At 37.7% G+C, this 24,769-nt stretch overlaps 1 protein-coding gene across 1 annotated transcript in view; it reads left to right on the top strand.

Moving 5' to 3' along the window:
- The window catches only part of MYL10 (myosin light chain 10), a 119,822-nt gene extending 95,928 nt beyond the window's left edge, over nt 1-23,894 (top strand). Inside the window, exons 5-7 of the mRNA XM_053706262.1 lie at nt 4,536-4,614; nt 7,236-7,284; nt 23,650-23,894. Of these exons, the coding sequence (XP_053562237.1) occupies nt 4,536-4,614; nt 7,236-7,284; nt 23,650-23,754 (233 nt within the window). The 3' untranslated portion in view covers nt 23,755-23,894. The remainder of the gene's footprint in view (nt 1-4,535; nt 4,615-7,235; nt 7,285-23,649) is intronic.
- The last annotated feature ends 875 nt before the right edge of the window (nt 23,895-24,769 follow it).

Below are 24,769 nucleotides of genomic sequence, written 5' to 3' on the forward strand. Positions count from 1 at the left end.
GAATCTCTGACTGGTGGTGCCTGATAACACCATTTCTGAACTGGAAAAAGAGTCACTCATGCAACGAATGAACAACATGGACCCTAGCGATCACAATCCATCCTACCACAAGTTTTGCACAATATATTGAAAACAAAATGAAATGTTGAGTTCAACAGCCAAAGGATGTTGATAAAGTACAAAAATGTCAAATGGTCACAGTTTTAGATGTATCGATGAATATATGGTCTAGATTAATTAAACCTTAGCATTTTCACAGTTTTCAGTATGAGAGCTTTTAAAATACTGGTGTAGAACACAATACATTGCAGACACTTTCTTATGGAAATTCATTTCCCATACTGTTCGTCTTGATTTTAATCGGAAATCTCGCCAAAACAGAAAAGAACATTTTCTCAATAAAAAAAAAGTTAAAAAAAATCAATGAGCAAACATGTCCAGTATACTCACCATGCCCATATATGAATGGCATTGCAATTGTTTAACACTTATCATAAACAATATTTTATAAAACACATACATGGGGGCCGAATTATTAAGCTCTGAATGGAACTTGATGGCCCTGTTTCCTCACGAGCCTTCAGGCTCATCGGAAACAGAAGTTATGAAGCAGCGGTCTAAAGACCGCTGCTCCATAACTTCATCCGCCTGCTCTGAGGCTGCGGACATCAATCCACACGATTCTATATGATCGGACTGATTGACACCCTCCTGCTATCCGTCAATTGGCCGCAAATCTGCAGGGGCGGCATTGCACAAGCAGTTCACAACTTCTTCTGCAATAATAAATGCCGACATGCTGTTGGCATTTATCGATGTGTGGTGGATATGATAGGCTACATCGTATCATGTCCATCCGCACTTTAATAAATTGGCCCCATGGAATCTAGTAACCCCATTAACATATGAAGGTTTTCTGTGATCACCATCCAATATCCGTTGTTCAGTGAGCCATTGTGGAAAGAATGGAGATTGAATCATGTGGCAGTTATCAAGCTCAGGTCATTCGGGATTTTCTGATATAAAAAAAATAAAAATGAAAGACTGAAATTTACCCCTATATTTGGTATTTGCTACTTAGTTAGATAATGTGCAATATTTACAGCTACATACACTCTGGTAACCCATATGTTACATTGGATATTATAGCCCTGCAGAACCTGTTTGGGCTCTACAACTAACTGATAATAATAATAATTAGATATTATAATATCATTTACTGTACTTGAGAGATGGCAGCTTTCTTATTTATCCTGGTTTATTACTATTCTATTATTATATGCCTTTTGCTTATCAGTCGTTATCGTATAGTGGGGTAGTTAGAATGAGAAATTATGATTCAGTGTTATTTTTATTAAAGAAAAAAAAATTAACTGATTGGAGACAACTCACAGTAAAAATCAACTAAGAAATTTTGAAGATAAACTTTCTGATAAGATTTTCCAAAGGATTCCAAAATACTCCCAAATGTTACTCTCAATTTCCTTGTGACAAATCTAATACTATGAAAAATATTAGGATTAAATTGTAGTAGTAATAAAATTGTGGTAACGATGCACATTTTGCAATCATGGATCCCGACCAATATACACACTGTTGTAAAATAGTTGCTACATAGTAACTTACTACTCTGTTACAAGAATGCCCAACTCACGAGTAATCAGGATGAAAAAATGTCATGGCTTATATGTAGCAACAAGCAGAGATTTGCTATATTCAGCTAAGATATGTTGTGCTACACAATTACAGCTTCTTTAAGATGTCACTATATTATTTTCTGGCTAGTCAGAAAAGTCATACCAATCACACATACTAAAGAAAATAGGGCAATATTAATTATCTAATTAAATGCTCACTCACATTAACTTTACCCCACCACAATATTCTCTAATGCTCAAAAGACTCCTAATGTAAGCCCACATAACCTTACCACAAAATACCTCCCCTTAATAGGACATTACACTCAAAATGTGATATTTCATAAATAAATTAATTAATTAAAGAAGCTGGAAATCAAATTATTTGTGTATTTGCAGATATATGCTATCCAAAAAAAACAAACTAATGACAATGAGTCCTAAGGAGACACAAAAACGAGAGGCGCCCTTGGTGCAGCAAATTCTAAACAAGCTCAGTGAATATATGGGTGACGATCAGGTACTCACATAGATAGTTGCAAATCCAGTGCAATAGTAAACAGGCCGAAGCTTCAGAGCTGTTCGGCTGACTCCCCCAAAGCAAACTGGCTGTATGCAGAACTCGTCTCCTGCCGATCCCACCGCTTCCGGTGCTGTTCCCAGATCAAGATGCCAACTATACACTAACAGGAATTAGACACTCACAGGAGTTCCCCAACCAGGCGGGTTTCCCAAAGGAGTGCAAATGATTTTAGTCCAAGAGCAAGATGAAAGTATAAAAATACTTTATTTAAAACAGAGTAAAATTGTTGCTTAGCAACACGTTTCTCGGCTCAGTATGCCGTTTCATCAGGCTATATCATATTAAACTACTTTCATTTCCACCCCTTAACTCGAAACAACCACCATACATAACCCGCCCATCGGTAAATACAACCCACCCAACACATAACCACTCTCCCAACACTAACCTTAACCATTTTTTTTTTATAAAAGAGACTAAGTAGAATATACTTACCTTAATTCCATGCCTTACCTTAATGTAACGTCTTTATAGGTGATAAGGGGTTGTTTACATTTAAGGAAGGTGTTTGTGGTGGGGAAGGATCACACATGGGGTGTAGTAATCGGATAACAAGTCAAGTTCATGCATAAGGTTACTGGCAGTTGGGGACAAGCTCTTATATAGGGCAAAATTGGCCAAATGTATTGGGTCCCTTCCACTTTTTTAGGAAAATGTGCAATTTTCTCTAAACTAATTAAAATTGTCAAAAGTATTTGTTATCCACCATTCTTTATTTCAAATATAATATTACAGAAACTTCACTTTTGATTTATGACTTCACATATTACTTTAAAGAGTAAAACAAATGAGAATGGAACTGGCAAAATATTGGTACTCTTAACCTATTATTTTGTTGCACAGCCTTTGGAGACAATGGGGCAGATTTATGAAATGTGGGACGGACATGATTCGCTGTGTCAAACATGTATGCCCGACATCCCTAAATGCATACACTTTCGGTATTTATCATTGCACAAGCATTTCTGGTGAAATGCTTATGCAATGCCGCCCCTGCACATTTGCAGCCGATCGCCCGATATCAGGGGGGATATGATCGGGATGATTGCTGTCTACCACCTCAGAAGTGTCAGATGAGTTAAGGAGAAGCAGTCTTACAACCGATGCATCGTAACTTTTGTTTCGGTGAGCCTGAAGGCTAGCGTGGAAACAGCTGCATCAGTGCAGCATATTAAATCTACCCTAATAACTGCAGTCAAGCACTTCCTATAGCTCTGAATAAGATTTCTACACTTTTCAACTGAGATTTTGGCTCAATTTTCTTAATCTTCTCCAGTTCTCTCAAGTTTGATGGGGGCTTTTTCCCAACTGTGGGTTTCAGCTCTTTCCAGAGATGTTCAATCGGATTCAGATCTGGACTTATATAAGGCAACTTCGGAATGATTCATAATTTTTTCCTCCATTCTTGGGTGCTTTTTGAGGTGAGTTTCTGGCCATTATCATGCTGAAGGACACATGACCTGCGACTAAGACACAGCTTTCTGACACTGGGCAGCACCTTTCGCACCAGTATGCCTTTACAGTCTTCTGATTTCATTGCGCTCTGCAAAGGTTTTAGGGACCCAGTGCCAGACGCAGAAAAGCAATTCCAAAACATCACTGAGCCATGTTTCACGGCAGGGATGGGGTTATTTTCTTTGAAAGCTTCTTTTTTCCTTTTGTGAACATGGAGTTATGATTTGACAAAAAGCTCAACTTGTCTGTCCAAAGTACATTCTCCTAGAAGGATTGTATAGCTTATCAATATGTATTTGTTCAAACTCCAGTCAGACTTTTTTGTGTTTCTCTCTTAAATTGCAAGGGCGCCAACACTTTCAGCCATGTTTGTATATATATATATATATATATATATATATATATAGCATCAGGATCATAGCTTAGAATGCTATAAACAAGTTTTATAGTTTACACCAGTAGTTCATCAGTATTATGAGAAGCATTGTAGAAAACTAAACGTCTGAGTGAATAATGTTATAGATTGATTTACAGACCACTATTACAAATGAGGAGGGTAAGAAAGATATACTGACAGTGGTTATGACCTTGAAAACTCTCTCTCCATTTTCTATCTGTCTCTTCTCCTATCTTATCCCCTCTGTCTCCAAGGCTTCACAAGATTCCACAGAAGCATTAAACATATGTCTGTTTTTTATTTTTAGTTACAAAGTTCATAGCAAAAACAGAAATTAAATATACATTTATGAATATCACATCATTTATTGAGACACATAGTAAAATATGGCACAAAATTGTTTATGTTTTGATACCATATGAACAATGACAGATTTATATAAATTAGTTTGTATTTATTCTAGGCACAGATCCAGAAGAAACTATACTGAATGCTTTCAAGATTTTTGACCCTGACGCAAAAGGTCATATAAAAGCAGATTAGTAAGTGAATCTTTTTCATTATGGAACCTCAGTGAGTTACTGCTTACTGTATGTGTCTAATCAATCTTCATTTTCAGTCTCTCAAAGGTGATATTTCATATGCTGTAAAGCCATTTCCCTCTTCTTGAGTTGATTTAAATAGCCTATTAAAAACAGCACTCAATATTATTCTTTAACCCTAGTCACTGAATTATTAATTATCATTATTGATTTCCTGCAATGATTGTAAAATGTTATTTTCTGTATAAAGATCTGGTAGCAGACATTCTAGTAGATAATGTCTGCCATTTAGTTCCTTTTATGTTACAGTATAGGTTCCCATCAGTGAGTGGGATCCTCCTTTTTATTAACATTTGGAAATCTTGTGTATATTTCAAATTATTATTACATGCCCTATCTTAATCATGAAAGTTTAATTTGGACTTTACTATCCCTTTAATATTCTTTGTTCCTGCATAGTTTTAAAACTCAATAGTATTACATTTTTTTAGAACGTTTGTTTTTTCTTAATATTTTAACCGATCCAAAGTATTTTTTTATCATTACTCTTAAATGTCCTTTAAAAAGTTAGTTTTCTCCCTGCACACAAACACACAGACATTTTGTTGCTCCATACTGCTCTTTGGCATTGAACAGCCAATTAAAAATGTTCTTGATGCAGCTGTATAGAGTATGAATAATAGAGTCTGGGCCTTGCAGCCATATAAAGTATGACAGAAGAAATACAAAAAAAAATGTCTTATTTGTGCAATCACACTGGAAATAATATGTTATTGGCAAGTTTCTTGATACAATAAAACCGATAAATACAAAATAGATTGTTCTCTGTTCACTGATCAGTTGTATGCTACACAGTGGTCTCCTCTTATTCGCCTTGCAGAAAGGCTGTATCATTGTCTAGGAGACGTGAGTCAGGTATTAACTTTTCAGCACATGGCTCAGCTACAGGATTCCAATTCATGCACTCAAATTTTAGTAACATAGACAATCGTAGCAACACTCCGTGCTGTAAATCCAAATGTAACAATCAAAATTGAAAAGTTAAAATGACCAATTGGAGCTTAGTTTACTGTAGTATTCAATCACAAATGTATGTAGTAAATGTATGTGTGTCTTGAGTAACAAAGTGTCAGCTCCTTGTTTTAATAGTAATTATAAACGTATGAATGGTGTAAAAAATTGCCTTACCGGTTTAATCTCCCTTAGCTCAATGGATCTACAAGCTCCACTACTTACAGATTGCGCCTGATGTTATATCACTCCACTCAGTGTCCCACCAAGTTGTTCTCTGTCTTTGTAGAACACTTTGTACAAGGAAGATAGGTCATGTGACCACATAGCCCGCTGGATGCATAAAGCTCGTACACCGGCTATGAACACTTTTGCTATTAAGAAATTGATACAGTCTAGCAGGGAAAATGTTACAACAAGACAAAAATTTTAATCGTATCTAGGCATGTGCATTTGTTAACAAAATATGGATATTCTTCTACAAAAACTATATCCGAATGAATGCACCCTGAAGTTAAGAGCCAAGAGCTGTGCTAAGCCTCTTATTAGCACCGCCCAGGACTCTGTGAAGAAGTGTTGGGATTAGTGTGGCCCCTCCAGTGAGCAATAGGTAAGTTTAGAACGCTGCAGGTAAACACCTGATGCAAAGGAACATTTACATTTGTTTAACAAAAATGAATGTAAGTGTTCCACAAATATTCAGTATTTGTTCAGTTTAAAAACTAGCGAGAACCGAATAGCATGGCAGACGAATTTTTCTGAAAATTCAATCCAAAATATGTAGTCAAACTGAATTTTTTGCCCGTGCACATATCTAATTGTAACCAGTAAAATATAACAACAGGGTCAATTTACAAAGGTGCTACAAAGAGATTATCCTAGCGCTTCTTGCAGTAAGGCACTTCGTCAGGGGTTAAACACATATATAGGGGCCCATTTATCAAGCTCCAGATGGAGCTTGAGGGCCCGTGTTTCTGGCCCTCAAGCTTAACACCAGTTATGAAGCAGCAGTCTAAAGACCACTGCTCCATAACCTGTCCGCCTGCTCTGAGGAGGCGGACAGACATTGCGGGAAATCAACCCGATCGAATACGATCAGGTTGATTGACACCCCCCTGCTAGTGGCCAATTGGCTGCAAATCTGCAGGGGGTGGCGTTGCACCAGCAGCTCACAAGAGCTGCTGGTGCAATGCTGAATACGGAGAGCGTATTGCTCTCCGCATTCAGCGAGGTCTGTTGGACCTGATCCGCACTGTCGGATCAGGTCCGACAGACCTTTGTTAAATAGGCCCCATAAAGTAGTTCTCAGGAGCCAAAGAGAACTGTTGGTCCCAAGAAAAAATTGCTGCTGATCCCATCAGTAGCGCTAGTCACACAAATCAGTTCATGTAGCTGATTGGCTCTCAACTGATATCATGTTATGTTTCACTATTATGCCCCTCTGTGATTCTGTTAGAAAATATAATCTCTGTATTCCACTGTAAAAAATAAATTGTAACATTAATTAATAATAGTATGCAGACAAATATTTAATTGTCTATATATATGAAACCTGTTGTAGCAGTATTACATATTTTTTACTTTTGTGTTTTCCTTTATCTATTTAACAGTATTAAAGAAATGCTTATGACCCAGGCAGACAGATTCAGTCAGGAAGAGGTAAGTGAACATTTGCTATCTAAATTTAAAGGTACAGTACACTGTAAAATTGTTTTTATATGAATGTATTTTCAATGACTTGTTATACCAGCTGCAGAATATAAATTGTATGAGAAATTGCATTTTCGGGTTTATTTGTGTATCTAAAGTAGCTGGTTTTGTGCTTTGAAACCACAGCCTATTACAATGGGTTGAGCTTCAGGTAATATCAGATCTCATTATGTTATCACTTTATGTACACAGACTTGCTTCCTTATCTTATATTTGTCTAGAAAACCAAAGCTCAATACTTAGCGAGAACAATGGAAAATTATTATTTTATTACTTAACTATCATGCCCCCCACTGAGAGTGTAATCTCTTCTGCTGGCTGTGTTTACTTAGGCTATTCAATAGAAATACTCCAGTATAGAAACTTTCAGTACAGGTTTGGATACCACAGGCTAAGTTGGCTATTTCAAATGCCAAAATAGGGGTAAACAATTTAAAACACTCCAGCAGGTAAAATTAATTATTGGGAACAATTTAAAGGGGAGAACATTTTTGGGTGAACTGTCCCTTTAATGAATGATTATATCTTAGGGAAATGCACTACATATTATGATATACATTGGATTACTATTTAGAATTGTTTTGAATTATAGAATTCAGTCTTGCCGGTTTAATAAAGCTAGGACTCGTCGCCAAATGAAGTCTAGCAAAGAGCTGAAAAATGCAGAAGCATTAGCAATTAAGCCTGCACATCTGTATTGCAAGGAGGAACTCATCTAAAAAACAATTAGTAGGCTCAGAACAAAAACAGATAGGTTAGTTAATTAGAAGTAAACAATCAGAAGGTGAATCAGAAAGAGAAAGCTCATATTGAAGTTGTAGCATGCACCTTGATTCAGCCTTAGTAAATGCTCATAGAGTTATAGGCAGCCCAGAAATAAAGCTGTAACCCCAGTGCTCAAGTGCACAATAAGTTAATAAGAAGCAAGAAGCCCTAACAAGTAAGTGACAAACTTTCAGAAGCAGCCAGACTAAATAATACACAATGCACAAAGCTACTTATTACAAGCTTGAAGCACTTACATGAGTTGATTTAGATATTCTATCAGTACTTCCCATACTCCTGCACCAGATCTATTAAGTGCAATTTGGAGTAAGTGATTGTATAAACAAATATGGGATCTGCAAATTCAGTCAGACAATTCAATGAAGATCAAGGAGCACATGAGAGGGAAAGGGCTTGAAAAATAAGGATTTACATGGAAATATGAAAATCTGGGCTGATCCAATAAGAGTCGAGGAGAAACTGTTAATAATAAGGATGGATCATCAATTTTACGGTTTTGGATGGAGAGCCATACACAGAAAAAAAGACTTACTAAGATGTACAGACTTTGAAAATCAATATTCTTAAGCCAATTCTGGATCAGACTGATATAAGTGTCAATATGAAATATATGGAAAGGTGATAACTAAGCGCCAACTATAACGCAACAGACCTCCAGCTCTAATAAATTGGCACCTAGTTGCCAAGGGTGGATTCAATTTTAAGATTGGATATCAGAGCGCCAAACAACGTAGGCAGGGTCTATGGGCAGATAGTCAAATACCAAAGGTAACAATAGGTTGAAATAATATGATTTAATACATAAGATAAAAAAGTTGGTACATTTAAAATTATACAACAATTAGTCATGGATCCATGTTACACTTTAAAATATATATTGAAACAATAGGAACAATTTAAAAATGCTTGTAGAACAATAAATAAAAAAAAAAAAAAAAAAATCTAACAAATAATGTCTATCGCTTAAAACTTAAATTCTAATATGTGAATGCTAGGAGCGCTTATGCACACTCTATTTATAAAAACAATGGGTTACAATGCACAGGTGGATAGATTCCAGGTTGCTTGAAACCGGTGGATGTGAAATGTAAGTGGCTCCAAATTGGGGTTTTGCCTATGTGTTTATCCAAAATTGTGTAACTCCTAACAGGTGGCCAAAAAAATGTTACAGGAATGTCTAGAACCTGAATTCAAAATATAAGACCTGAGGTTGTGCCTATGTGTTTATCCAAAAAAGGGTGTAAATCCTAACAAGTGAAAAAATGTGAGAAAAATATTGCAGGGGTGTCTGAACCTTATTTTCAAAATAAACAATGAATTCAAAATAAAACGATATACAAGTGAATTTTTGACAAATCAACTAATGCAAACATAAAGCATAAATAGAACCAAAAAAAAAAAAAAAACCAACAGCACAACTTTAACGTGTGTTCAAATGTGTTTCTGCTTGCAAACTGTGATGTGATGTGAACAAATATCTGTTATAAACACTGAATAGTGGCAAAACTTTGTGATTGGATTAAAATTGAACACAGGCTCAAAATTGATACCCTAAAATACAAATCTAAAGGGCTCAGAGTTGCTGAGCTAGATATAAGGGACTTGCTCAAAGAGCCTCGAGATGTTAATTAAAAGAGACCATATAACAACAGTGGGTTAAAAAACGGATGATATAACATAAAATGCTTAAAAGTCCAAATAAATATTCAAATTGGATAATAAGAATCTTGCTATAGTCTGTCTCAATATGGATCCCAACTGCTGATTATGTAGAAATCTTCTTGGGCAGTAGTTAACAAATAATTCCAACTTGCAATGTTGTCCCTTACCTGCCAAAAAAGGAAAGGCAAACAATAGTGCAGATGGCTTCTTAATGTGATCACAATTAAAATACTCCTTACCAGTCAACCGGTTTCGGTCTCCACTGACCTTTCTCAACTCTTGAGAAAGGTCAGTGGAGACCGAAACCGGTTGACTGGTAAGGAGTATTTTAATTGTGATCACATTAAGAAGCCATCTGCACTATTGTTTGCCTTTCCTTTTTTGGCAGGTAAGGGACAACATTGCAAGTTGGAATTATTTGTTAACTATTGCCCAAGAAGATTTCTACATAATCAGCAGTTGGGATCCATATTGAGACAGACTATAGCAAGATTCTTATTATCCAATTTGAATATTTATTTGGACTTTTAAGCATTTTATGTTATATCATCCGTTTTTTAACCCACTGTTGTTATATGGTCTCTTTTAATTAACATCTCGAGGCTCTTTGAGCAAGTCCCTTATATCTAGCTCAGCAACTCTGAGCCCTTTAGATTTGTATTTTAGGGTATCAATTTAGAGCCTGTGTTCAATTTTAATCCAATCACAAAGTTTTGCCACTATTTAGTGTTTATAACAGATATTTGTTCACATCACAGTTTGCAAGCAGAAACACATTTGAACACACGTTAAAGTTGTGCTGTTTTTTTTTTTTTTTTTTTGGTTCTATTTATGCTTTATGTTTGCATTAGTTGATTTGTCAAAAATTCACTTGTATATCGTTTTATTTTGAATTCATTGTTTATTTTGAAAATAAGGTTCAGACACCCCTGCAATATTTTTCTCACATTTTTTCACTTGTTAGGATTTACACCCTTTTTTGGATAAACACATAGGCACAACCTCAGGTCTTATATTTTGAATTCAGGTTCTAGACATTCCTGTAACATTTTTTGGCCACCTGTTAGGAGTTACACAATTTTGGATAAACACATAGGCAAAACCCCAATTTGGAGCCACTTACATTTCACATCCACCGGTTTCAAGCAACCTGGAATCTATCCACCTGTGCATTGTAACCCATTGTTTTTATAAATAGAGTGTGCATAAGCGCTCCTAGCATTCACATATTAGAATTTAAGTTTTAAGCGATAGACATTATTTGTTAGATTTTTTTTTTTTTTTTTTTATTCATTGTTCTACAAGCATTTTTAAATTGTTCCTATTGTTTCAATATATATTTTAAAGTGTAACATGGATCCATGACTAATTGTTGTATAATTTTAAATGTACCAACTTTTTTATCTTATGTATTAAATCATATTATTTCAACCTATTGTTACCTTTGGTATTTGACTATCTTCTCAATATGAAATATAGATCCCTAGAAAAAAGATTTGTGGGACATTTGTGAATGTGCTGAATAAAACTATGTACTCCTACTAAACAATACTCAATAGTTTGATTAGGATAGTAGTCTACAATATAGCAAACAAATCTTAATAGCAGAAGAACCTGGGGCGCAGGATGTGCCTGTCTAAGAGAGTCAAATCCCACTGAACTCTCAAGACAAACTGCCATAAGGTAGCTTGGACCTGATTCCAGGTAGCAAGATAATGATAATGATCACACTGTAAAAAATGTACCACATAGTATAATAGACCTCATAGTTTTCTGAAAACACATGAATTCCACAGGTAGGGTTGACACCTTTTGCCCAGAAGATTCCTGGATACTTTTTAAATGGGGGTGGAGAGGGTGTGTCTTGGGGCGTGTCTTGGGGGGTGGCTTCTCACAGCCTCAAATTCATTATGAAATCAAATTTATATATATATATATATATATATATATATATATATATATATATTATATTAGTTATTTATATATTATATAATATATATATATATATATATATATATAATATATATATATATATATATATATATATAATATATAATATATAATCAGCTAGTGTCCCCAGCCCTATCACTACAGCTTTACATCTTTGGGTCAATAGAAATAGACACAAATGCAACTATATGTAAGCCATGCTAGATGAGGGTAGCCGCAGGCCTGAGGCTGTCACAAGCTGCAGCCATATTATGTACTTACAAAACTTTTTGGGGACTTGTGGAGCAGCCAGCAAGAACAAACCACGCACCTCTGCTGCAGTGCTGACTGAGTGCGCTCATAGATCTGAGCATATGGTTATGCGCATCATCACAACACAGCAGGACGTGATGAATATCCTCCATGACCCTCTTCCCCCGTCAGGCTCCCACACACTGTACAGACCAGGCTCCGCCTCCATCTCACTCTTGTCTCATCCCGGAGTCCCGGACCCGGGCTAAGAGCTCCCCTAATTTGTTTTTAATTTGTGTTCACTGCTGCTTGCTGCACCAGGGGAGCTCTTAGCCCGGGACATTTAAGGGTAGTTCCGGGACACAGGACATACAGCAGCAGACCGGGACTGTCCCAGTGACACCGGGCGGGTGGCAACCCTATCCACAGGACCAGCAGAAGTTTAAAAAAGTCACCATCTAAAAAATAATTCATTAATCTGACAAAACCTCACAAAGAGGTAGTGACACAAGCTATATGGTTCTCTGTCCCATACAAACATTTCCTTTGGTTTCTTTATAGTGTGACTTCTGAGTGGTGGGCCAAGACCAGTCTGAAAGAAAGGGAATTTATGATCCTGTGTGAGATTTTTGTTTCATTGGGCAGTTAGAGTGCACCCTTACTAAACTTGTAGGAGTTGGTTACTATCTTTCTGATATCTGCTCCTGATAACAAGGTTTAAGCTTCGGACAATATGAGAAACTTTGTTTTTCAGGTGATTTAACCTAAAATTACTGCCTTTAAAACCTCAAAGCTGTGAATGAGTTTTCACTTAAAGGTAAACCTGTTTTTGATTAGCAAGTAATTATTATCGGGATCAAAACTGTGTATCCAACCATAACTGACTTATACATGTGTGACATAAACTAAATCTATCCTGTTAACTGGTAAACAATCTAAATGTCATTTGTATGGATATTCTCGGGATGTTAGCGTAAAGGGACATAATACCTAAAATAAATTAAATAAAACTATATTCCTTAGTCTGTTGTCTATACTTGTAGTGATATGCTAATATTCCTCCTAATAATCCCTTATGAATTATTATACCAACTATAAAATATTAACATACAATCACTAGCTTAATTAAACTACTTGTAAGGACATTTACTCACAAGTCTTGCTTCAACAATGCAAACATTTATTATAATGAGGCTATATAAACATGAATACAACATATGCAGATTAAATATAATTACACATATGCAGATCACATATAAATACAGTACTGATGTAAGATCAATATCACACTAATATATACCCATTCTATGTGAGTGTGTGGTGTTATGTAATGGAGGTAATTAGTGTAATGGAGGTTTTCAGCAGAAAGACCTCACTTGTGTTGTTACCTTGCATGCATCCAGGGACAGAGAGAAAGACCCCCAGTGTGTGGATGGTTTTGTCTGTTGTAACTTTTCATCCCTCCCCCAATAACGATGTCACTCAGACCCAACCCCCTTATCCTGTCCATGTATATGATTACCCATGCCATGAGGTTGGGGGTAGTGCATATAGCCTTCTGAACAAAATGGCCCTTATGGCTATGGCCTCTATTTAACAAAGTCTGGAGGACCTCGCTGCATGCGGAGAGCAATATGCTCTCCGTATTCAGCATTGCACCAGCAGCTCACAAGAGCTGCTGGTGCAACGCCACCCCTTGAAGACTCTGGGCCAATGGGCCGCCAGCAGGGAGGTGTCAATCAACCCGATCGTACTCGATCGGATTGATGTCCAGCGATTTTCCTCCCAATATATCTGAATAAGGATTTAACCCCTTCCTGACCAAAGCTGTATTTCTTCCATTCAATGCCATTATTACAATACCCATATGCCAAATTCATTAAAGGTCATGCAGAATAACTATAAAAAGCTGAAAAGAAAATATCATCTGAACATCTTTTTGTAAAAAAGGTAGGTAGTTTACTTCAAAATTTCTTCAGCTTGCAATAGTAAGTGCTCTGTGAACACTTAAAGCCCCATTTATCAAAGCCCAGATGGACAGGGTTCGTTTTCGCAAACCTGTCCGCCGAGGTTGCAGAAAACGGCTCACATTTATCACTGCACAAGCTTCTTATTGTGATATTCCGCCCCCTGCTCATGATATTCCAATGGCCCGTGAGTAGGGACTGACAATCAATTTTAATCTGCTAAGAGCTGGTGTAAAGGTTCGAAGGCAGTGGTCCGATGACGTTGCTTTTTAACTATCGGTTGCAGTCTTGTTTATTTGAGCCTGCAGCAAAGGGCCTAAAAGCTTCAAAAGCAGCTTGATAAATAGACCCTAAACCTTCAGCTACTGTCAGTTTCATGTTGAAAAAAAGAAAAAAAAAGCCAATTAGCTTCAACAGTGGTGATGCCCTTGTTGCTTAGCTGTGGTCTCATAAGATTTCACTGAAATCTCGCATGATTTCATAGTAAACTTCCTTAAACTGAAAAGGAAAAAAAAATACTGTGCCTGCACATGCCAGATGCACACTCCCTTGCAAGTTCTTGGACTAGCATTATGATTGGATGCTTACAATCTCTTTACAATGGGATGTGACTGAGGACATCTTGAGGTAAAATATCATCCTTTTTAACGTAGAGATATTCAGATGATATTTTCTAGTCAGCTTTTTATAGCTATTCTGAATCACTTTCAAGTGTTTTCAACATTTGGGAAAAATGTCCCTTTAATTATTATATTGTAAAAAAAATTCATTATTTTCAATCAACTTATTGAGAAAGCATTGTTTTCTCGTTTGTCAAGGTTAACATCAGAAATGAAGAGGAACACATTTTTAACAGTTCTCATACTGTAAATCGTGAAAGTGACAAGATTTATTCCATTGCAATAATGTAGCCACAAAAATGTCGCCAAAACAACAATCCTCACTGTAGAGAATGAGGTTTATATTTGCTGAATTTCTATTATTGAAAGAAAATGGCGACACAAGGCTCTGGATAGTATCAAACAAGATTATTCAAAACATGATATTTGTGCCTTCCCATTTAAAAAAAAAAAAAAAAATGTGTTCAATAGATCTTGGTCATCAATAAACAAGACAGAATGGCAAACTGTTAAATCCCGGTCACAAAAATACGATTGCTAATTGAAATCCTGACAGCTGAAACTGCCAATCACTAAAATTTTAATTTTAATCAAATAAATATCTTTTTCAGAACATGATTAAGATTTCTATTTTCTCGCTTTCCCTGTATGGGATATCACGTATTAAACACATATATAAATTTGTGTCCTGAGCAAAGAAGACGGACTATACAATAATGATGAATGGATCTTTAATAAATGTAAATCATATATGAACATACTTAAAATTTCATCTGTGGTCATTTCAAAGTGTATTGCACATGCTAAACATAATAGAATTACTCAAAATTGTCTTGAAATACTCATAAACGTGTCCAAAAAAGCCATTTGAGACTTTATTGAGTGCCTTTAGGTGTTGAATTTGATAACTATAAAATAATATCAAAAACCTGTTGAAAAATACAGAGAAAATGGTTTGAGATTGCCTAAGAAAATTTTGGCTCCATATAGGCCTTTTTTAGCGAGACAAAACACATTTTTCGCCTCTGAGAAACAGCCTTTGGGGCCCATTTATCAAGCTCCGAACAGAGCTTGTGGGCCCGTGTTTCTGGCGAGTCTGAAGACTTGCCAGAAACAGCAGTGATGAAGCAGCGGTCACAAAGACCACTGCTCCATAACCCTGTCCGCCTGCTCTGAGCAGGCGGACAGGAATCGCCGGAATTCAACCCGATCGAGTACAATTGGGTTGACTGACACCCTCTGCTGGCGGCCCATTGGCCGTGAGTCTGCAGGGGGCGGCGTTGCACCAGCAGCTCTTGTGAGCTGATAGTGCAATGCTGAATATGGAGAGTGTATTGCTCTCCGCATTCAGCGAGGTCTTGCGGACCTGATCCGCACTGTTGGATCAGGTCCGCAAGACCTTTGATAAATAGGCCCCAAAGTCTCAAGATTGTTATCCCTTGAAATGAAAAGGGCCTCAAGCCTACCAACGTCAAAATGGACAATATAATTTTATTAACCTCTAAGTTTGGTATATTTTTAGACCATAAGTAGGAGAAAGGCATAAACAGACAGGCAGTGATAGGCAACTCTGCATGAAAGATACAATCCAAAATAGAGATACAGAATTATAATTAAAAAAAGTAGCTAAAATGAACCAGTCATGGCATGCATATAAATATAAGAATACAAATTGGCCTAAGCATCAGTGTAGGAAGCACAGAAATTATGCCTGGTCATACCAGATATAAGGTAGAACTGGCATTGGGAGATTAACATTTGAGCCTAAAGGCCAAGTAAAATTGTTCTAGACAATATCAAAAATAATTCCTTGCATAAAAGATGTAATCACAGTCTAAGGTGAGACATCAGTATTGAAGATGAACAGGTACATCATATGTAAGCATGAAAACAGAAGAACGTGAGTCAAGAGAACAAATATGCAGCAAAAACAAAGACACTAGTACAATTTTTTTTTTTTTATTTGGAGTCTGAAAAATAAGATCAAGAAGTCAATTTACAATAATACGTTAACTAAATAAGGCTGCTGTTTTTGGCAATGTTTTATCTCAATATTTTAATTTTAAATATATGAAAATCAGAAACAGGATTTATTAAGAGACAAGAAAATACTCCATGGAACACATATTTATTTTATTGAGAACAGTTAATAAGGTTTAAAGGACTTCCTCACTTTTTAATACTCTGTTAAATATAATTTCTCCAACATTGGTGTGTCCGGTCCACGGCGTCATCCTTACTTGTGGGATATTCTCTTCCCCAACAGGAAATGGCAAAGAGTCCCAGCAAAGCTGGTCACATGATCCCTCCTAGGCTCCGCCCACCCCAGTCATTCTCTTTGCCGTTGCACAGGCAACATCTCCACGGAGATGGTTAAGAGTTTTTTGGTGTTTGCTGTTAGTTTTATTCTTCTATCAAGTGTTTGTTATTTTAAAATAGTGCTGGTATGTACTATTTACTCTGAAACAGAAAAGGATGAAGATTTCTGTTTGTAAGAGGAAGATGATTTTAGCAGACAGTAACTAAAATCGATTGCTGTTTCCACACAGGACTGTTGAGATGAAGTAACTTCAGTTGGGGGAAACAGTTAGCAGTCTTTTCTGCTTAAGGTATGACTAGCCATATTTCTAACAAGACCATGTAATGCTGGAAGGCTGTCATTTCCCCTCATGGGGACCGGTAAGCCATTTTCTTAGTTAAACATAAAAGAATAAAGGGCTTAGAAAAGGGCTTAAAAACTGGTAGACATTTTTCTGGGCTAAAACAATTGCTTTACTAGGCATATTATGCAGATTCTAACTAATTATTGGTATTATAATCTTGGGGAACGTTTAGAAAAACGGCAGGCACTGTGTTGGACACCTTTTTCAGATGGGGGCCTTTCTAGTTATAGATAGAGCCTCATTCTGGGACTGTATAGGGGTTAAATGTAAAAACGGCTCCGGTTCCGTTAATTTAAGGGTTAAAGCTCTGAAATTTGGTGTGCAATACTTTTAATGCTTTAAGACACTGTGGTGAACAATTCCTTCATACTTTTTCACATATTCAGTAATAAAGTGTTTTCAGTTTGAAATTTAAAGTGACAGTAACGTTTTTATTTTAAAACGTTTTTTTGTGCTTTGTTGACAAGTTTAAGCCTGTTTAACATGTCTGTACCATCAGATAAGCTATGTTCTATATGTATGAAAGCCAATGTGTCTCCCCATTTAAATTTATGTGATAATTGTGCCATAGTGTCCAAACAAAGTAAGGACAGTAATGCAACAGATAATGATATTGCCCAAGATGATTCCTCAAATGAGGGGAGTAAACATGATACTACATCATCCCCTACTGTGTCTACACCAGTTATGCCCACACAGGAGGCCCCTAGTACATCTAGTGCGCCAATACTTATTACCATGCAACAATTAACGCCTGTAATGGATAACTCCATAGCAAATCTTTTATCCAAAATGCCTACTTATCAGAGAAAGCGCGATTGCTCTGTTTTAAACACTGAAGAGCAAGAGGACGCTGATGATAACTGTTCTGACATACCCTCACACCAATCTCAAGGGGCCATGTGGGAGGTTTTGTCTGATGGAGAAATTTCAGATTCAGGAAAAATTTCTCATCAAGCTGAACCTGATGTTGTGACATTTAAATTTAAATTAGAACATCTCTGCGCACTGCTTAAGGAGGTGTTATCTACTCTGGATGATTGTGACAATTTGGTCATTCCAGAGAAATTATGTAAGATGGACAAGTTCCTAGAGGTTCCGGTGCCCCCCGACGCTTTTCCTATACCCAAGCGGGTGGCGGACATAGTAAATAAAGAGTGGGAAAGGCCCGGCATACCTTTTGTCCCCCCCCCTATATTTAAGAAATTATTTCCTATAGTCGACCCCAGAAAGGACTTATGGCAGACAGTCCCCAAGGTCGAGGGGGCGGTTTCTACTCTAAACAAACGCACTACTATTCCTATCGAAGATAGTTGTGCTTTCAAAGATCCTATGGATAAGAAATTAGAGGGTTTGCTTAAAAAGATTTTTGTACAGCAAGGTTACCTTCTACAACCAATTTCATGCATTGTTCATGTCACTACGGCAGCGTGTTTCTGGTTCGAGGAACTAGAAAAATCGCTCAGTAAAGAATCTTCGTATGAGGAGGTTATGGACAGAGTTCAAGCACTTAAATTGGCTAACTCTTTTGTTTTAGATGCCGCTTTGCAATTAGCTAGATTAGTGGCGAAAAATTCAGGGTTTGCTGTCGTGGCGCGCAGAGTGCTTTGGCTAAAGTCTTGGTCAGCGGATGTGTCTTCCAAGACAAAATTGCTTAACATTCCTTTCAAAGGTAAAACATTATTTGGACCTGATTTGAAAGAGATTATTTCAGACATCACTGGGGGAAAGGGCCACGCCCTCCCACAGGATAGGTCTTTTAAGGCTAATAATAAGCCTAATTTTCGTCCCTTTCGCAGAAACGGACCAGTCTCTAATTCTGTATCCTCTAAGCAAGAGGGTAATACTTCACAACCCAAACCAGCCTGGAAACCAATGCAAGGCTGGAACAAGGGTAAGTAGGCCAAGAAGCCTACCACTGCTACCAAAACAGCATGAAGGGATAGCCCCCGATCCGGGACCGGATCTAGTGGGGGGCAAACTTTCTCTCTTTGCTCAGGCTTGGGCAAGAGATGTTCAGGATCCTTGGGCGCTAGAAATAGTTTCTCAAGGTTATCTCCTGGAATTCAAGGAACTACCCCCAAGGGGAAGGTTCCACAGGTCTCAATTATCTTCAAACCAAATAAAGAGACAGGCATTCTTACATTGTGTAGAAGACCTGTTAAAGATGGGAGTGATACATCCAGTTCCAATAAGAGAACAAGGAATGGGATTTTATTCCAATCTGTTCATAGTTCCCAAAAAAGAGGGAACATTCAGACCAATTTTGAATCTAAAGATCCTAAACAAATTTCGTTCAAAATGGAAACTATTCGAACGATCCTACCTACTATCCAGGAAAATCAATTTATGACTACCGTGGATTTAAAGGATGCGTACCTACATATTCCTATCCACAAGGAACATCATCAGTTCCTAAGGTTCGCTTTTCTGGACAAGCATTACCAGTTTGTGGCACTTCCATTTGGATTAGCCACTGCTCCAAGGATTTTCACAAAGGTACTAGGGTCCCTTCTAGCAGTTCTAAGACCAAGGGGCATTGCAGTAGTACCTTACTTGGACGACATCCTGATTCAAGCGTCGTCCCTGTCAAAAGCAAAGGCTCATACGGACATCGTCCTAGCCTTTCTCAGATCTCACGGATGGAAGGTGAACAAAGAAAAAAGTTCTCTGTCCCCGTCAACAAGAGTTCCCTTCTTGGGAACAATAATAGATTCCTTAGAAATGAGGATTTTTCTGACAGAGGTCAGAAAATCAAAACTTCTAAGCTCTTGTCAAGTACTTCATTCTGTTCCTCGTCCTTCCATAGCGCAGTGCATGGAAGTAATAGGATTGATGGTTGCAACAATGGACATAGTTCCTTTTGCACAAATTCATCTAAGACCATTACAACTGTGCATGCTCAGACAGTGGAATGGGGATTATACAGACTTGTCTCCGACGATTCAAGTAGATCAAAAGACCAGAGATTCACTCCGTTGGTGGCTGACCCTGGACAATCTGTCACAGGGAATGAGCTTCCGCAGACCAGAGTGGGTCATTGTCACGACCGACGCCAGCCTAGTGGGCTGGGGCGCGGTCTGGGAATCCCTGAAAGCTCAGGGTCTATGGTCTCGGGAAGAGTCTCTTCTCCCGATAAACATTCTGGAACTGAGAGCGATATTCAATGCTCTCAGAGCTTGGCCTCAACTAGCAAAGGCCAAATTCATAAGGTTTCAGTCAGACAACATGACGACCGTTGCATATATCAATCATCAGGGGGGAACAAGGACTTCCCTGGCGATGAAAGAAGTGACCAAGATAATTCAATGGGCGGAGGATCACTCCTGCCACTTGTCTGCGATCCACATCCCAGGAGTGGAAAATTGGGAAGCGGATTTTCTGAGTCGTCAGACATTCCATCCGGGGGAGTGGGAACTCCATCCGGAAATCTTTGCCCAAATAACTCAATTATGGGGCATTCCAGACATGGATCTGATGGCGTCTCGTCAGAACTTCAAGGTTCCTTGCTACGGGTCCAGATCCAGGGATCCCAAGGCGACCCTAGTAGATGCACTAGTAGCACCTTGGACCTTCAACCTAGCTTATGTATTCCCACCGTTTCCTCTCATCCCCAGGCTGGTAGCCAGGATCAATCAGGAGAGGGCCTCGGTGATCTTGATAGCTCCTGCGTGGCCACGCAGGACTTGGTATGCAGACCTGGTGAATATGTCATCGGCTCCACCATGGAAGCTACCTTTGAGACAGGACCTTCTTGTTCAGGGTCCATTCGAACATCCGAATCTGTTTTCCCTCCAACTGACGGCTTGGAGATTGAACGCTTGATTTTATCAAAGCGTGGGTTTTCAGATTCTGTAATAGATACTCTGATTCAGGCTAGAAAGCCTGTAACTAGAAAAATTTACCATAAAATATGGAAAAAATATATCTGTTGGTGTGAATCTAAAGGATTCCCATGGAACAAGATAAAAATTCCTAAGATTCTATCCTTTCTACAAGAAGGTTTTGAGAAAGGATTATCTGCAAGTTCTCTGAAGGGACAGATCTCTGCTTTATCTGTTTTACTTCACAAAAGACTGTCAGCTGTGCCAGATGTTCAAGCATTTGTTCAGGCTCTGCTTAGGATCAAGCCTGTTTACAGACCTTTGACTCCTCCCTGGAGTCTAAATCTAGTTCTTTCAGTTCTTCAAGGGGTTCCGTTTGAACCCTTACATTCCGTAGATATTAAGTTATTATCTTGGAAAGTTTTGTTTTTGGTTGCAATTTCTTCTGCTAGAAGAGTTTCAGAGTTATCTGCTCTGCAGTGTTCTCCGCCCTATCTGGTGTTCCATGCAGATAAGGTGGTTTTGCGTACTAAGCCTGGTTTTCTTCCGAAAGTTGTTTCCAACAAAAATATTAACCAGGAGATAGTTGTACCTTCTTTCTGTCCGAATCCAGTTTCAAAGAAGGAACGTTTGTTACACAATTTGGACGTAGTCCGTGCTCTAAAATTCTATTTAGAGGCTACTAAAGATTTCAGACAAACATCTTCCTTGTTTGTTGTTTATTCTGGTAAAAGGAGAGGTCAAAAAGCGACTTCTACCTCTCTTTCCTTTTGGCTTAAAAGCATTATCCGATTGGCTTATGAGACTGCCGGACGGCAGCCTCCTGAAAGAATCACAGCTCACTCCACTAGGGCTGTGGCTTCCACATGGGCCTTCAAGAACGAGGCTTCTGTTGACCAGATATGTAAGGCAGCGACTTGGTCTTCACTGCACACTTATGCCAAATTTTACAAATTTGATACTTTTGCTTCTTCGAAGGCTATTTTTGGGAGAAAGGTTTTGCAAGCCGTGGTGCCTTCCATTTAGGTGACCTGATTTGCTCCCTCCCTTCATCCATGTCCTAAAGCTTTGGTATTGGTTCCCACAAGTAAGGATGACGCTGTGGACCGGACACACCAATGTTGGAGAAAACAGAATTTATGCTTACCTGATAAATTACTTTCTCCAACGGTGTGTCCGGTCCACGGCCCGCCCTGGTTTTTTAATCAGGTCTGATGAATTATTTTCTCTAACTACAGTCACCACGGTATCATATGGTTTCTCCTATATATATTTCCTCGTGTCCGTCGGTCGAATGACTGGGGTGGGCGGAGCCTAGGAGGGATCATGTGACCAGCTTTGCTGGGACTCTTTGCCATTTCCTGTTGGGGAAGAGAATATCCCACAAGTAAGGATGACGCCGTGGACCGGACACACCGTTGGAGAAAGTAATTTATCAGGTAAGCATAAATTCTGTTTTATACCTAGAAATGAAATATTACTAGGGATTCTTTCAAATATTTACTGAATCTGAAAGGGATACTAAACCCACATTTTTTCTTTATGATTCAGATTGAGCATGCAATTTTAAGAAACTTTCTAATTTACTCGTATTATCAAATTTTCTTCATTCTGCTGCTATCTTTATTTAAAAAGCAGAAATGTAAAGCTTAGCAGCCGGCCCATTTTTGGTTTAGAAAACCTGGGTTACGCTTGCTTATTGGTGGCTAAATGTAGCCACCAATAAGCAAGTGCTATCCAGGGTGCTGAACCTAAAATTGGCCGGCTCCTAAGATTTACATTCCTGCTTTTTAAATAAAGATAGCAAGAGAGCAAGAAAACTAATAAAAATTGATAATAGGAGTAAATTAGAAAGTTGCTTAAAATTGCATGGTCTATGTCAATCATGAAAGAAAAAAAATTGGGTTTAATATCCCTTTAAGTATTATCTAACTAGATAATCTGGGCAAGTTATTCCGACTTCCTGTATTAGTGTAACAAAGTATTTGAAAATCCACATTATGGGGTCAATTTATCAAAGTGCGAGCGGACATGATACGATGTAGCGTATCATGTCCGCTGCACATCGATAAATGCCGACAGCATTTATCATTACACAAGCAGTTCTTGTCAACTGCTTGTGCAATGCCGCCGCCTGCAGATTCGTGGCCAATCGGCCGCTAGCAGGGGGTGTCAATCAGCCCGATCGTATAGGATCGGGCGGATTGAAGATCGCAGCCTCAGAGGCAGTGGACAATTTATGGAGCAGCGGTCTTTAGACCGCTGCTTCATAACTACTGTTTCTGCGGAAACAGGGGCATCAAGGTCCTTTCGGAGCTTGATAATTTGGCCCTTCAGAATAGCTCCTACTCCCCTATTTTGTAGATGTGTTTAATCTGAACAAATATGTTGTTGCATTAGGCTAAGTACAAAGTAAATGGATTTATTGGCCAACAAGCTACTCTAAATGTCTGTTGCTTTGAACAATACAATGACAATGTTTGCCGTGTACCACATGCATTCCAGATTGTCTTGCATAATAAAATATGTTAAATAATGAAAAAAATTGGGAACATGATTTTTTTGTTGACAATTCTGATGTGTGCTTGTTTTATGTATTTTTCTTCTTTAGATCAGCCAGATGTTTAACGCATTTCCACCAGATGTTGCTGGTAATCTTGATTATAAGAATCTATGTTACGTTATCACCCATGGTGAGGAGAAAGACCAGGAGTAAAAATATTGTGTCTAACATGGATTCTGAAAAGAATTGAAGTAAAATCACATCATCTCTTTTTTGTAAAGAATAAAAAAAAACTGAAAATGCTTAGTCTTTCAAAATATTAAAATAAAAAGAAATAAAAAAACTTTTTCCCATTGGTGTCTGATTTATCATTTTATCATATTTATTTTTCAGTGTCATTCTATGTTCATGTTTTTTGGGCTGCATAATATCTGATATTTCATAAATAATTTAACCTTGTGAATTTGGTAGGACAATATAGAGGCTTTTGCTAATATAGATCATATAATTGCAATATCCCTTGGGAAGCCTGGTGTAATTTTGGTCATTTTCTTTTTTGCTATGGCCAAATAAAGATAAAGGTAAATCAACTTGTGTTTGGATCTAAGTAACCAATATGTGGAATCAATGAAGGGAATGGAACACATATAATTTTTAGAGGTATTTTACCACAAAGCCCAGGCAAAGAAATCATGAATTTATATTACAATGTTGTTTTAATCTTTTTATTAAAATATTTTGGCCCAGATTACAAGTGGTGCTAAGAGTTACTTGCAAGCCAAAAGGGGGTATATTGTGGGCTTTTGCGCTCATCGGATTTTTCCCTCATTTTACAAGTTGAAAGTAAATGTGATCGCTTGAGCGCAATTAAAGTTAATGCTCATCAGGAGAGCTCTGGTTAACTGTTTTGCGAAACAAAAAAAGTGTCACAAAACATATCAAGAATACATTACAAATTACAATTACACTCATAATAACACTATCTAATAAAAATGTATAAAAAAATATTGCACAAAAAAGTTATAAAGGCTCAAAGATATGAGGTCTCAGAAAATAAAGCAGGCAAAGGGCTTTAACATAAAGACACATACATATATCTGTATGTATTTATATGTGTGTATATATATATATGTATTTACAGACATATATACACATAAATACATATGTACACATATATAGACATATCTATAAGTGCATTGGAGCCCTTTGCTGTTAAGTAGATGAAAAC

This window comes from Bombina bombina, chromosome 3 (assembly GCF_027579735.1).
Source record: "Bombina bombina isolate aBomBom1 chromosome 3, aBomBom1.pri, whole genome shotgun sequence".
Taxonomy (NCBI): domain Eukaryota; kingdom Metazoa; phylum Chordata; class Amphibia; order Anura; family Bombinatoridae; genus Bombina; species Bombina bombina.